The sequence below is a fragment of the Spermophilus citellus genome (genome assembly GCF_964194105.1).
Source record: "Spermophilus citellus genome assembly, chromosome: 3".
In the NCBI taxonomy this organism is placed as follows: domain Eukaryota; kingdom Metazoa; phylum Chordata; class Mammalia; order Rodentia; family Sciuridae; genus Spermophilus; species Spermophilus citellus.
The window spans coordinates 212784548-212800258 of record NC_138184.1 but is presented as its reverse complement, the minus strand read 5'-3'; the positions used below and the strand labels follow the sequence as shown (position 1 = coordinate 212800258).

Here is a 15711-nt window from a genome sequence, read left to right as displayed (position 1 = left end):
TCTAGCATATATAAACCAGTTTATGGGGTTTTGTTATGGCAATCTGAGCAGACTAAGAGACAAGGACTCATTCTCTTAAGAAGCATACAAATTTAGTAGGGAAGAATATAAAGCACATAAACAGAATGCTAAAAAACCAATGGTAGGTACCCTATTAAAGATAAGAACAAAATGGTATGTCTAAGGCAAGCAAGTATCTGGGGGGAGTTGGAGAAGGCTTCTCAGTAGTTTGATACTTTCAGTTTGTAGTTTTCACAGTTTCATGATTGAATTTATGAAAGTGAGAATGGAAGTGCAGGTTCGAGGGGAAAGGACAGTTTTAACAAAGAAATTCATGTTCAAGGAGTTGGGGCAAGTGGGGAGGTGGAACTGAAGAATTCATGGTGGTGGCAGAGCTGAGACTGAAGCATCCTTCCAGCTCAGGGAGCATCCTTCTCACTTTGGCCATCACAGTTATTCACATCCAAGGTGCTCAGAATCCCACCTCCTGTTTCTGGAATAGCTTATCCAGCTTGACTCATTGTGTTTTGTTGGGACTCACCATCCTATGGATGCCCTCTTGTTGGGAAAATGCCCTAACTTAATGGCTGAAAGGAATGAAACAATTTGTATGGAATTTGTAAATTCAATGTTCTATTGAATGTCCGACCAGGGAAATTTCTCTAAAGACCACGAGATGGCAGTGTTGTCTTGAGAAGAGATTATATATAGACCATCAAAGTTTAGAAAATTGATACTATTCCATGCTTCACTATCAATACATGAAAACAGTAATAATTATACAAACCTCTAAATTAATTTAAAGTTTATTCTTTGCTTGTTTTACGTATAAAAATTACTCACTGCTAACATAGTTTAACAATGAGAGACCAGTTTCTGAGCTTCTCAGATAACAGAAGTCATGAGAAATTAACAAAATACATTTTTTGATAATATTTAATAATATCAAATATTTTATATTATTTGACAATATCAAATAGCAATGTGCCTGACCCTGTTATGAAGAAATTAATAAATGTCTTGATCTTTTTTTTTTTAAACATCTTCTCTAATTGATGGCTTACACATGCTTCTTTACCAGAGGGAGTTGATAAAGGGATTTGGGGAGGGCTAGATGAAATGGAAAGCCAGGTGTGGGGTTGAGGGAAAGACCAGGAATAAGGAAGTCGAGGCATTTGACCAACAGGAGCTAATCAAAGAAGAGAGACAAGAGTTGTAGTTTCTCTGGAAAACAGAGTAGCATCTGGAAGCCTATAGAACCACTGGTTTCTTCACGTTATCAAGACTATTCAGGGAAAGCTCAGCTGGAGTGGAATCTTAAAGCAAGTAGAAAGACAGAGTGTGGTTTTTCTCCTTGGTTGAGCCAGGAACAAAATACCCAGACTGGGAGCAGGTTGGACTCTGGGGACTGTACAGGCAGAGATAGGCAGAACTGATGAAGTTATTTACTTTCTCCTTTTTCTTCTAGAGCCTGGCCTGCAATCCAGGGCCCGTTCGCCCAGTGGGAATAATGCAGTCTGTGTTTTTTGCCTAGCTCTCAAGAATAATTTTTTACATTGTTAAATGCAAAAAAAAAAATCCAAAGAAGAATGATATTTTTTACCATAAGAAAACTATGAAATTCAAATTTCAGTGCTGATAAATAAAGCTGTCTACCACATGAAGCCTCTCTCTACTCCTTCTGCTTTGCTGAGGTCTCAATGATTAGCATTCGATTCCCTCTGCAATTCTTGAATTGTTTCCTGTGAGTCAGTCACGTTAGCATCACAGGGCCTGCAACTTGCTTCATACTGCTCTTAACGGTGTACAGCACACATGAGGTATATGACAAATACCAAGTACTAAATAACAAAATTCCTCTGTGGCTTAATTAGGATTTTTCCCTGAAACAGACCTCAAGATGAGGGTTCCAATACAAATCTTGTTATGTATTTCTTAAAGTAAGATATACACTCTGAGAAATGTGCTATCATTAGGTGATTTCATTGTTATGTGAACATAATAGAGTATACTTACAAAAACAAGACAGCTATGATGTAAGTAGGTGATATAATTTTATGGGACCACCACTGAACATCCAGTCTATTATTGGCCAAAATGTCATGGTATGTTGCATGATTATGGTCAATTTGGGACCCAAATGGACAAGGAACCAGACCATCATAAAGACTAAGTGAAGTTATTTGAAGATAAAATATTCTGATTTTCATCTGAAGAAGTAATAACTATAAAATGTAAGTAACTGGTTTTCATTGTATTTGAGTGCTACATCACATGATCTCATCGAACACCCTCAACCACTGGAGCCTGGCTATAATTGTATGCTGTCTTTGCTTCTTATTGATACTTTGTAACCTAGCTAGGCTGATGGAAAATGAGGATAGAATAAAAATGTAAAATTTTCACTCAAGATTCATTCATTCTTTGATCTATTCCTTTAACAAATATTTATTAGTATCTTCATTATGCAAGGCACTGTGCTAGGTGCTCAATTAAATGTTAACCCTCAAAGCAAAAGATACGTGACATTGATTATAAGCAACAGATAGTGCTTTCCTGAGTCTGCTGTCCTTTTCCCTGCATCAACCATTCCATCATCTCCCTGGCTGAGCTCCTTCCCTTCTCTAGGAAGCACTTCTGTCACACAGAAACTCTGCTCCATGAGGGCAAGAGTAGGACCAAACTCGTCCTGGCAAAGGACCCTATCCAAGTCGCTTTTCATCTCTTCCCATGATAACAGCTTTGAAATGTGAAAGGTAGCCCTTCTTTTAAAGATGATGAAGCCAGTGTGCAAAGCAGTATAAGTCCTTTTCAAGTTTCAAATGCTCTAAAAGCTCATTTTATAAAGTTTAAATGTTCCATTTTCAATCGCTCAAAGCAATGAGGTACACAGAGAATGGATCAATGAAATTGAGAATCATCAAATGTCATCTTAATGTATATCAAAGTGCCACATTAACAACAGATACAAATCTCACCTCTTTCTTTCCTTTCCAAATGTTATAAACAAGAGAAGCTATGAAATAGCTGAAAAAGAGGGGGACTGTGCTCGAGATCCTCCAAATTTCGTATGTTGAGCTCTAATCCCCAGTGTGCTGGTGTTGCAAGGCAGGGAAGGAGCCAGGTCACGAGGATGAGCCCTCATAAATGGGATTAGTGCTCACAAGAGATGGAGGGGGCACCACTGGGCCTCCTTTCCGTTCCACCCTGTGAGAAGGCAATGAGAAGTCGCCATCTGGGAGGCCCAGGCCTTCGCCAGCTGCTGAATCTACTGGCACCTTGACCTGGACTTGCCAGTTTCCAGAACTGCGAGCCAGACATTTCTGTTGTTCATAAATTACTCAGTCTAAGGCCTCTTACAGCAGTCTGAACAGAAGGATGGCAAAGAGAGAAATGAAGCAGAGGAAGGCCTTCATGATCCATGACTAAACGGGGGTTTAGAGCCAGGTTCTGTTGGAAGAGGAATACTATACGAAGGTTTTGTAGGGGAGAGAAATACCTTGAGAGATGAGCCTTTAGGAGTGAAGCACTTGAAGGGCTTCTTGTCATCTGACAAGCCATCTTCGGGCATCTTCTGGCGTTTCTCAGCAGCTTCTGCCCTTCGCCTCTCAATCTCCTCCTTTAGCCTCCTCTTCTCTTCCTAAGACAGAAAGAACAAATAACAAGGACTTCAGGGCCGGCTTCAGGGGAAGGGGAAGAGTGTTCTGGGAGAAAGAACGCCAGCCAAGGCAACAGACTCCCCCCTCCAGCAACTGTATGTCCTTTGCCATGTTATTTATCTGCTATATGTTTCAGTTTCTTCATCTGAAAAATAGAGAGGATTCCTAGTAGACACTAAACATCTGCTACTTAAAGTGTGGAGATTAATGCTCAGTATGGTCGATTCCCTTAATGGGATGCATTAGCCTTACTATCCTGTAAGTCATTTAATACCGACTCTTCATTTCTGTATAAGTGCAACAAACACAAATATCCTTCCCATCTATTTCCTAGAAGATTTGTTAAAAACAAGAACATTTATGCAAAAAATTTAATCAACCCATGGTACTATGTTAACCAAATTGCACAAGAGATGGTTTTAGGGTTGCCCCTGGTCTCAACTGAATACATTTACATTTTAGCCCTCTGTTTAGTTATTGATTATGCATTATTTTAGATGGTTTGACAAAACCAAAATGATGTCCATATTGAGACTTAGTGGTGAAATTACAGATGTTTATAACCTGACTCATGAACCCCTCTCTGCCTCTATTCCTGGCCTAGAACACTCAGTTCTGTCCTTTGTCAGGCAAAAAATTCAGAGCTCTGATCAAGTTGCCTGTCTTGTGTGAATGATTTCTTGAGGGATTTAGTCAGTCTTTTGTCATTTTCAAACCATGAAATCATTATCACTGGTATTCTCAAGCACAGACTGATGTCCATCTAGCAGAGGATGTTACAGAAGGATCCAGTGCTTTGCTTTGGTAGAACTTTAGACTAAAATAACCCTCCAAGTGTAATCCAGTTCTAAGAGGTCATGATTTCCCTTTGTTTTTTCCTGATACTCTCCTCTTCTAAGCAACATAGTAATAATGATAAGAATAATGATAACTACCACTTTTGGGGTTCCTATTTGGGGCTAGGCACTGTGAAGACAATGATCTATTTAGTCATCAGGAAAAACTTGCCAAGTAGATATTATTTCACAGATAAAACAAGACAGAGTCGTCTGGCAATTCTCCCAAGGTCCCAGCTTCTTAAGTGGCAGAGTTAGGATACAAGTTCAGGTATGTCTGATTATAAAACTCTACCATCACAAATACTTTCCAATCAAAGTTTCTTGACTTATTCAAAGTTGACCTTGGAATGTTTTATCCAAACTTTTCACATAGTTTAGGAAAACTATGTGAATAGAATTCATGTCAGAAAGTCATTGAAATATTTTCTGCATATTTTGAAGGATGAGAGATCATTATCTCAAAAAGTTCTAGGCTTAAGAGTTGAAAAAGTAGGATCCCAGCTACGACTGATTCTACCACTTATCAGTCAAGAATCTTCAAAGAAGTCACTCAAACTATTTGGTTCCTGATTTCTTTGTTCATAAAATGGGAACATACCCCAGGATCAAAAGAAAGAATGTATTTTGTAAACTGTAGCAATATAAATTGTAGCTGGGTAAGCATTTTTTCATATGTTGAGTTAAAGTTTTCTTCATTGCAACTTTAACTGTTATTTCTGTCTAAAGGATGGAACAAATTCATCTGTTCATAATGACAGGGCTCTTGTAGTAGTATCAGGCACTGTACTGGGTCCTGGGTACACAGCAGTGAGTAGATTAGATACTGACCCTGCCTATTTACTAATTTCTTATCTACTTTAAAAAAATCTTCTCTACAAAAACTTTTCAAGTATTAGGAAACAACTATCGTGTAACTTAATTCTTGTACCTAGTTTGCATCTGAGTTTTCTCCCTGTTCCTTATTGAGAAGCAAATAGGACAAGGGGCTGATTAGAAGGCACATGGGACTTGGAGAAAAATTACAAAAATTGTGCCTCAGTTTCCTGATCTGAAAAATGGGGATTGGTACCCACAAGATAGAGTTCTTATGAGAACTGGCTAAACTCTACAGGTTTGAGCCCACGCCCTGCGCACAGCGAGGCCGATTGCGCACTTGAACCCGGGGCAGCTCGGCGTCTCCTACCTCCTCTCTGGCCTTGCGGTCGGCTTCCTCCTGCTTCCTCTTCTGCTCTTCCTCCTCCAGGACCTTCCTTCGCTCCTCTCTCTTTTTCTTCAGCTCCTCCAGCTCCAAGGCCGCCTCCTGCTGCTTCTGTTTGAGCTTTTCGAACTCTTCGCTCTCGGTCTCCCCGCGCCGGCGGCGGAGCTCCTCCAGCCTCTTGCCGGCTTCCACCTGCGGGGCGCCCTCGGCTTCCCCGACGGCCCGAGCTCCGGGGCGGCTGGGGCTGCAGGGACGGAGGAGGGTTAAGGCTTCAGCCCTGCAGCCTCCGCGGAAGGAGCGGCGTCTGCAGGCTGTGCACCCCTGGCCAGATCTCCACGCCCATCATTTTTAGACCCTGGATCCCTACTCCAGAGTGTAGTAGAGGTCTGCCAGGAACGGCGAGGGCTTAGCCAGGGCCCCTAATGAGCCACTTCTCCTTGACTTCCTCAGTTGCAGGGTGGGAGCAAATCTGTATTGTTGGTGGGAGGGTAAAGTGGTGCAGTTGCTATGGAATACAGTACCGGGGTTCCTCAAAATATTAAAACTAGGATACCCTATGTATATATTCAGAGGAACTGACAGCAGGGACTTGAGATGGTACATCCCTACTCAGAGCAGCATTATTCACAAGAGCCAAGAAAGGGAAGCAACTCAATGGAGAAGCAAAATGTGGTATATCTATTTGGTGGGATATTATTCAGCCTTTAAAAGGAAAGAAAATTCTGATACACTTTTCAACTGGATGAACTTGAGGACATTATGCGAAATGAAATATGCCAGTTATAAATATCATGTGGTTCTACTTCTATAAAGGATCTAAAATAAGCAAATTAATAGAAATAGAAAAAAGAAGAGTGGTTACCTGGGACTAGGAGGAAAGAGGAAAGGGGAGGTGTTTAAAGGGCATCGAGTTTAGGTTCAGCAAGAGGAAATAATTTTGGAGATCTATATTGAGAATATACTTAATGTTAAGTATCAGATTGCACACTTAACAGGGGCTAAAATGGCAAAAATTTTTTACTACAATTAAAAATACACAACCCGGGGCTGGGGATGTGGCTCAAGTGGTGCACGCTCTCCTGGCATGCGTGCGACCCGTGTTTGATCCTCAGCACCACATACAAACAAAGATGTTGTGTCTGCCGAAAACTAAAAAATAAATATTAAAAATTCTCTCTCTCTCTCTCAAAAAATACATGACCTATTCTATAGCATGAAAAAAATGGGGAAATACATTGATTCTGTTGCCTCAGTGGGCTACTCTTTGGGTCCCATGGGATTACTATTCATTTACTATTTAAATGTTAATTTATCCACTGTTGTAAATATTAGTTGTTCCTAGAAAGGAAGGCCTGAACTCCATGACTATTAGAATAAGCTTGAAATTTAGGAGTGGCTTAAATAAATTACCGGTAACCTTGGATCTGCCTGGAATCACAGATCAAGAGAGAGGACAGAAGCGTTCAGGAACCAGAGACAGGAAAAAATGGTTGAACTCAGGGTTGGCACTGAAGCAAATACATCCACCTATGTACAGCTCTGCCTGGAGCATGCTGAAGCAGCTTTCTGGCAGATGAATTGACCCATTGTCTCTTGATTGAGCTAAATATAATAATACATGTCTATTTTTACAGAGCTGCTCCAAGAAAATTCTTAATGGCATACATTTCCCTGTGGCTTCAATTTGTGTATTTTCTACCCTCTTTGACCCCAATACAACTGTAATATTCCTTAACAGGATTTAGCTTTGATATGAAATGGTTAGAGTGGTTTCTTAAATGTCATTTATAACAAATCTATAAACCCTTTTCTTGTTCAGTATCTTATTTAACAGTCACAATAAATGGAAAGTTGGCAGGTTAGGTTTATTATCCCTAATCTATGAATAAGTGCATCATAGATGAAAGAGAAAATGATTTACCCACCCAAAGGTTTGGTAGCTAAAATTTGTTAAGCCATGACTGAATTCTAATATTTCTCTACCAATTACACTCTATTTTTCACTCTACTATAATTATACCTGAGGTTAAATTTGATCTGTTATAAAATGATGAATCAGCTGAAATAGAATAAGTTCGTCTCCTCTACCTCTCACTTGGCACTTTGGGGACAGTCTGTGAATGACGTGTCCTATCTCAGAGTCTCTAGAATTTCTAGTCCAAACCTACCCACCTTCCATACCTGAGTCAAACAATGCTTTATCAGACAGCTCAGCTTATAAAACAGGAAGAAGATGGGACTGAAACTGAAGCTTGAATTTTCCTTTGGAACTAAGGAGGACCCACAGGAATTTCATGACAGAACTGGAAACATGTTAAGGCTAAAGATAGAATGCTATCCTGAATCCTGTGTGAAAGTTTAATTCAGAACTAGCATTCTTTTTTAAAAAAAAATATTTTTATTAGTTGTTGATGAATTTTTTTTTTTTTTTTACCTATTTGTATGTGGTGCTGAGAATCGAACCCCGGGCGTCACATATGCTAGGCAAACGCTCTACCGCTGAGCCACAACCCCAGCCCCCAGAACTAGCATTCTTAATATTTTACAAGGATCACAGGAAAAGATGGAACAACATCACGGTCAACTACTGACTCTGAGCTCCTTTAATAAATTTGCTCTGTTAACAGAGTTGGACTACTGCTGACTTTGGCACATGTTAGTACTCACAGGAGAACTTCCATGAAACACTCTGTTTTCACTAAAGCAGAATCCACATAGATTGGATTCTGTTGGGACTTTATTTAGGAGAATTTAGCAGTGAGCTTAAAGGGGCTTGTTACAGGTACTCTTAATTGAAAGACAAGGATGTTGCATGTCTGCTATTTAAACTCTAATTAACAAATATTAAGAAGATCTAGACGTAGGTAGCCATCCCTGATAACTTTGTCTAAGGAACAAAAGAATCACCACTATCTAATATCATTTATTCTGTGCAAAGGGTGGCACAAATGAAGGGAAGGGAGAGGGGATGGGAATAGGAAAGACAGTAGAATGAATCAGACATAACTTTCCTGTGTTCATATATGAATACACGGCCAGTGTAATTCCACATTGTGTACAACTACAAGAATGGGATCCTAATTAGAATAAGTTATTCTCAATGTATGTATAATATGTCAAAATACACACTACTGTCATATGTATCTAAAAAGAACAAATAAAAAAGAATAAAAGGAGTGGCACAGTATTTCTAGCTATGGAGCAAGAGGACAAATAAAAAACAAATGGGTTAAAGGTACACATTATACAATATTGATCTTATTTTGTGCACCTCATATTTTTAAACACTGAGGTAGTTCTGACTCTATCATGGCCTCAGAATGTTTTCCTATCTGCAGATCAAAAGATCAATTTAGTAGTTTGTAACTGGCATTTTAAAAATGGAAGAGAAAATATCAGAGTACATGGCATGGAGAAAAAAAGCACCATTTCTTGACAGACTTGTTTCAGTTATAAATATACACGTGTGTAGTGGGTCATGCTACAAAATTTGTTCTTTACTATGGACGGAGGTGAAAAAGTTTAAAAATATTATTCTAGTTTCTTGACTGTTAAAGATAAACTCTTTTATTTTGAATTCAAACAAGTTTAGAGGGTCTTTTAAACTTAACGTTGCTCTTTCAGAGTCTTACAGATTCACAGGCCTGTGAGGCCTCTCTCAGTTCATTAAGGTCTTTCCATCTTTGCTTAGAAACTCTCTCTTAACCATCTTACTGTGCAGGGGCTGGACTAGGCAACGTGCCTAATGGAAACGTCTCTGGGTACCACTAGGTGGCGCTCAGTCTTCATTTTGGACAATCAAAAGGTCCATCATTGGGGACTAATTAAGTAAGTCATAATGCCTCATCCAGTGAACTCTAACACCACAAATGTACGTTCATACTTTTTGGTATAGAAAGCTAGCTATACTACATTGTTTTGTAAGGTGCAAGACTCATTTAAAACATATTTATAATTATATTCACATGTAGACATATGTGGGTCTGTAGTACATATGTGTGTCTATCTTGAGTGCTATATACATAGAAAATATCTGGAAAAATGCTACTGATAATCAGGGAAAAAACTTTGATTCTCACCTTAAAAAAAGAAAACCAAAACAAACCCTGGTCAAAAGAAGAGCAAGACTTTGGCCACTTCATCTCTACCTATGTGTGCTGTAGGCTCTCAGCAAGGAAACGTCTTCCATAATGTTCTCTCTCCTATCTTTGGCTTCTTTAGGTTTAACTCAGCATGAACATGAGGCCTTTGGCCACTGGGAACACGGCTTGTTTTCATTTAAGCGAAGAGAGATGAAGCTTTTACTACCTTCCTTGCTTCTCATTTTATACAATGTGGAGCAAAACCAGGCTTCTCTGCTTCTGTTAGCATCACCTCCTAGCTGGCATGAAAGCTTGTGGAGGATGGTAGATGAGCAAACAAGAATAACATGAGGACAATCTGTTCCCTTAGTTTTTTTTTTTTTTTGTCTGCCCAAAGAAGGAAAATCTAAGGTCTGAGTCACATTCAAGCATTCTTAACGATTGTTGCCATCTCTTGTGACTTTTCTTCTCTTTGAATTATCCAGCTCTTTAGATCTCCACACAATAGGCATGCTAATTATTAATTTGGGCTTTGACTGAAGCTCCTGGGCAAGTTTGCTAAAGGTTAACCAAACTTCTTTCTAGAGACAGATTTTTTTTGAACATTGTTTCTCTTGACAAAAATAAACCTGGTCCCTTAAGAAAAAACTTTTACTTATAAAACATATTTTAAACAATCAAGTAATAAAAATATAATGATATTAAGTCATAGTCATGGCTTTTCATGAGTCTGACACTCCAGTAGCACTTTAAACCATTAAACTACAGCTAGTGCAGCAAGTTTTGGATTCAGTTTACCAGTGTGAATCAACTTGCTTTGTAGGTTTTCTATGAATTTCCAATAACTTAATTGTCAAATTGACTCCCTTCTCAGTTCCAAGTAGTGTCATAAAGTTTATCTTTCTTTTTCCCTCCTAGTTGTCTTTAGGTCTTTTATGCATACCTTTATCCTGAGTGTTCTAGGCTCATAAATGTAACGAGGTTTCTACTCAGACTGTTAAATAGAAAAAAAGTGTTCCGGGGGCACTTAGGTTTACACATCTTAGCCTCTTAGCTGAGCCTGGAATGTCCATTGCTAGTAGTCTAACCCTTCTGAATGTTACAAAGACTTTGATGTAAGAAGCAAGTCTAACTTGTACATAATACCTCCTTGGTGATTTTCTTATTTGAAGTGCTCAGAAAAGCAAGGTCTACAGGTAGGCTGCTGCCAAAGACCAGCCACATGGAAATCCACACCGTAGAAACCCCAAACTCTTTTGCAGCACATCTGGCCTGGCAGCCAGGGATATAACAGAGGTTGGTATTTGGCACAAGTGGTAGGAGGAATGAGTGTGTGATAGGGCAGAGAATCTCTGCACCTGAGTCCTTCTACAAAACTGATGGACGTATCTGTGTTTACCTGTACCAAAGAAGTGAGGGTTCACCTGCATATACGGGTCTGTTCTGTCCTATAATTCAATTGCCTGGATTTTCAATATGATAGGGAGGCAATGTGTGAGGAGAGGGAACGTGAAGCTATACCAGACTTTTCCAGACTGTTTGAAATGGAGCAGCAGTTCCATGCCCTCGCCCTCTCTCTTAGAGAGTCCCAAAGCAAATGAACATTCAGGGATTTGACAATGTGACTTAGTTTCCCAAGTATTTGTCTATAAAACAATCTGAGCTTTATGTAACATTTAAACCCTTAAAAAATGAATTCATGAAAATGGTACTGAGAAGGGTCTTTTATGAAGTTGGCCAGACCACATAGAGAATGGACCAATGATATTAATTAACCCCGGTCACAATATTTTTTAACAGACTGATGTCACATGAGCATTTTAGGTCAGTGAACAGGAACATGGTTGCCAAGCATGATCTGCCTTGCAAAAAAAAAGGAAAAGCAGACTAAGCCTGGTTGAGCAATGACTGCTGGTCTCCCATTGGTGACTCGAGAGACAGACCTGCTGACTGTGTATCTCTAAGACAATGGTCAATGACTTTGTAACCAAAGAATGTTGCCTGTTTAGCACTTCTGTCTGGAGGCACAGGACAGGGAGACTGGTTTTTTTTTTTTCCCCCACACGTGAACACAGTCATTGTTAACTTAGTCACTACCTCTTACCTGAAAGTATTCTCAGTATGTTTAAGTTTGTGGGTCATGAATTCTCCATTCTGTGACTTCACTTCTGTAAATCCCTTCTTTCGATCCAAGAAGCTCTTAACTTCTTCTTTGGGCTCTTTGTCTTTTTTAATCTTCTCATCTTTGATCTAACAAAAAGTACATATTAGGAAGAAACATAACAATGAGAACCTTACTAGGTTTTGGTTGTTATTACCAAATAAGACCCAACATTTTTAGGAAGCCAGCAAACTCAGAAGCAGAACCACCACCTGGGGAATGATGTAGTAGAATTGAGGCCAGAGGACATTTTTGGAGAGTGAGCTGTGGTCTTTTAGCCTGTAGGCAAAGACTTTGACCATAAGGAAGTAAATATCATCCCTGATCTCACCGGGGGTTTTTATTTTGGAGACCAGTGGGGATATGCTGTTTGGAAACCATTAAGTTCTGGGAACTCCACGTAAGAGTAGTTATCTGTGGTTCCCACTGGGAGGTTGGTGTGGTTTTGATGAAAGAATGGTCAGGTTGCTTGGCCAGGTTTCTTCTGGGATGGACAGTGAATCTTTGACAAGGACACAGGTGAGGAGGAAAGAAGAGAAGATCTACCAAGCCAATTCTGGAGAACACCACCCTTGTAATTTATTCTAATGAGTAACTGGGTACCAAGGATGGAACACATAGGAACCCACCTTGAGGGTGAGGACATAAGAGACATATGACACCATGTTTGTAGTTGTGGAAACCACTAAAGTTAGAGATGGAATGCGAATAATTCCAGGATTCACCTTGACTTCTGTTGCTAAGAAAAATTTAGTCCTCTGGAATTCGTTTTGTGATGGTTGCGGGAGACATTATTTCAAAGTAAACTGAATTTACATAGCTTTTATTAGGTAGGGGGCAAAAGAACTCAAACCACGGCTACATCACCTCACTCATTCTTAAAATATAAGCGTGAAGCCAGGTGAAGTTCATTATTGTTTTTACAAGTGAAGAGTCACAGAGCTCTAACGCTTTAACGAATCCTCCAGAGGAAGGGGAGACCATGGGAACTTGTGCTTCTGCTGTTCACACCTGGCCTCCCACACCTGTTTCCAACTATTCTTCAACACCCTCTGAACATCTACTCCTAAAAGACTCATTTTGCAAAGCAGAGTACATTTTTTTTTCCTGCTCTGAATTTCAACAGACCTTTGTTGGATTATCTTCTTTGAGTGTGATTTCTTAAATTGCCAGGGGTGGACTATTCACTATGAGATTGCCCTAATTAGCTAAGACTTTAATCTTTCTCCAAAAGGGATGTAATAGGATGTCCCTTGGCAATGCCGAAGAGGGGAACTGGGGTGTTGAGCACTCTCGGGGGATTTCTGTGCAATTCAAGGGACCTGATTTGGGTCCCAGTGCTGCTAACAACCTAATTGTATTACTTGAACAAGGCTCTGGGATGCTGGTCCCAGGTATGTGAAAAGAGAGGGTTGTATGAGATCTTCCTAATCTTTCACCCTATCTTTTTCCTCTTGGCTCCTGATTGGTCATGAGAGGCTACAGCAGAAGGACACTACTTGATGATGGCTGTTTGGTGGCTGTCCTTGCCAAACAATAAATCAGTGTTCACTGAAAAGGCAGGAGTAGGCAGAACATTTTCTCATCCTGGACTACCATTGTTAGAGCCCCAGAGAGCAGGGACTAAAGCTTAGACCCTGGTTAAGAAGTATCTAGGGGACACGCCTACAATCCCAGCAGCTCCAGAGGCTAAGGCAAAAGGATCCCAAGCTCAAAGCCAGCCTCAGCAAAAGTGAGGCACAAAGCAACTCAATGAGACCTTGTCTCTAAATAAAATACAAAATAGGGCTGGGGATGTGACTCAGTGGTCAAGTGCCCCTGAGTTCAATCCCTGGTACCAAAAATAAACAAACGAACAAAAGTATCTAGGGGAACAGATTTAGAATTTAGGGGTACTCTTCGGGGATACCCCGTGAGTCAAATCTCATGGTTTGTGGAGCACTATGGAGAAATTTCTTTAAATTCATTTCTCTTATTTTTCAGTGAGAAATATTTCCATTCTCCCAAAATATATTTATCAGATTTACTGACCAAAAAGGTGTTTAAAATAAATTTGTAAAACAATTGATATCAAAGACAAGAAAAAGGCCTTCCTCCATTTTTTCAAGCTCTGCCTTTAATGGCAAAGATTATGTTATGCTTATATTCTCCTTCGAAAACTTTTTAAGAAACATTCTCAATGTAATAATAATAATTTGATTTTGGACATTATTTTCCAAATGAATAAAGTAACTCCAAAAATCCTGTAAATCTTATTTTAAGGAATACAGTGAATTGGATTCTATGACAGTTGTGGCACTAGCCCAGGGGATTCTGAGCCCCTTGGTAAGATAATTAGATTTTCTAGGTTGGAATGTTACCATGAAAAACCTCTGGGCTGAAGGGATTGCTGGGTCACCTAGTGTCCTGAAGGAGATAGTGTGTTTTGTACACAGATAACAGTAGTGTACTTGGAAGAAAGGCTCTGAACAAATGTGATCATGGGGACAAAACTCTGAATCTTTGGGATATCCAACCAGTGGGATAAAACACGGGTGTGCAGGGTTGGGGAATTTGAGTGGCATGCCCTTGTGCCAGAGAGATACTCAAAAGATCCAAGGAGCAAGCAGAAAAGGATTATAACATATTGCTTTGAATGATTTGATATCAGAGTAACCCCAAGAGCTGAAGGCAAGTTAGAATTTTTCAGTTCAGGTTTAATATGTTTTTGTTAGTTTTAGAAGCCCCAAGACCTTTTCTATCCCATGGATGTCCTCTAGACTCCTAGTTACTGCAAGTTTGGTCCAAAGACAACATGGTCCCTCCAGGGAGCTTAGACTCCACCCCAGAGCCCCTAAATCGATTCTGCATTTAACACGATTCCTGGGTGATGGATCAGTCTGCACATTGGGAAGTGTGGGCCCGGATGTTTGGATGTCTGCTACTGCTAGAAACTTTGTTTCTAGGTTGGAGCCCAGAAACAACTAGCTCATTAGTGAGGAATTAGCTCCTTGTAATTGGAGAGAAAGAGCTAAATTAAGTTGTAGGGTTGTCCATCATCTGCACCCCACTGCCACCACAAGCAGAGTTAAACTGCAGCGGAGGCAGACAGGGGGTTTTGTTGTTTGCTTTTGTTTTGTAGGGCACTGGAGTGACTTCTGGAAATGTCTTCTCTGGGAAAGCTCCTGTGATGTTTGTGTTTACTTGTGGCTGATCCATCTGTGTATGCCACCTAGATGCCTGCCACCAAAGGGTTCAGCTTGTCTTTGTGTGATTTTTTTTTTTTAATTAAAAAGAATAGGGGCCTGGGGACATAGCTCATTTGGTAGATGCTTGCCTCCCATGCACAAGGCTCTGGGTTCGATCCCCAGCACCACAAAAAAAAAAAAAAAAAAAAAAAAAAAAAAAAAAAGGAATAGGAAGAGATTGTTTCAATGGCTGGATCAGGTAAAATGATTTCAAGTCGCCTCTGTAAAGCAGCCACAAAATGAGCTAGAAAGGAAAACCCTGTCACTTAACCAGCAGTTTCTCTTTATAGTATTAAAACATAAGTACAGTTGTTGTTGTTTTTAAAAAGCCGGGTTGAGGAGCTTATCTGACTTTATACAAAAAAGAAGCCAAAGCTTCAAGACACTGGAATGTGCTGTGGGGAAGACTGGGAAAGAGGCAGCCTGAAACTATTCCCTGGAGTATCTTACTGACACTGCAGACATTGCTGAACTGGGACCTTATAGGAAGGATGGAAAAGGATGATTTTTATTCACCTCTGATGAGCCCTTTCTAGCCCAGGGAC

At 40.0% G+C, this 15711-nt stretch overlaps 1 protein-coding gene across 11 annotated transcripts in view; it reads right to left on the bottom strand.

Annotated features, from left to right (window-relative positions):
• CALD1 (caldesmon 1) overlaps positions 1-15711 on the bottom strand; it is a 208842-nt gene that overhangs the window by 14947 nt on the left and 178184 nt on the right. For all 11 annotated transcript variants that reach the window (XM_081282836.1, XM_081282833.1, XM_081282835.1 and 8 more), the window contains 3 exons: positions 11883-12028; positions 5682-5940; positions 3500-3640 (listed from right to left, as the gene is read on the bottom strand). In XM_081282836.1, the coding sequence (XP_081138962.1) occupies positions 3500-3640; positions 5682-5940; positions 11883-12028 (546 nt within the window). The remainder of the gene's footprint in view (positions 1-3499; positions 3641-5681; positions 5941-11882; positions 12029-15711) is intronic.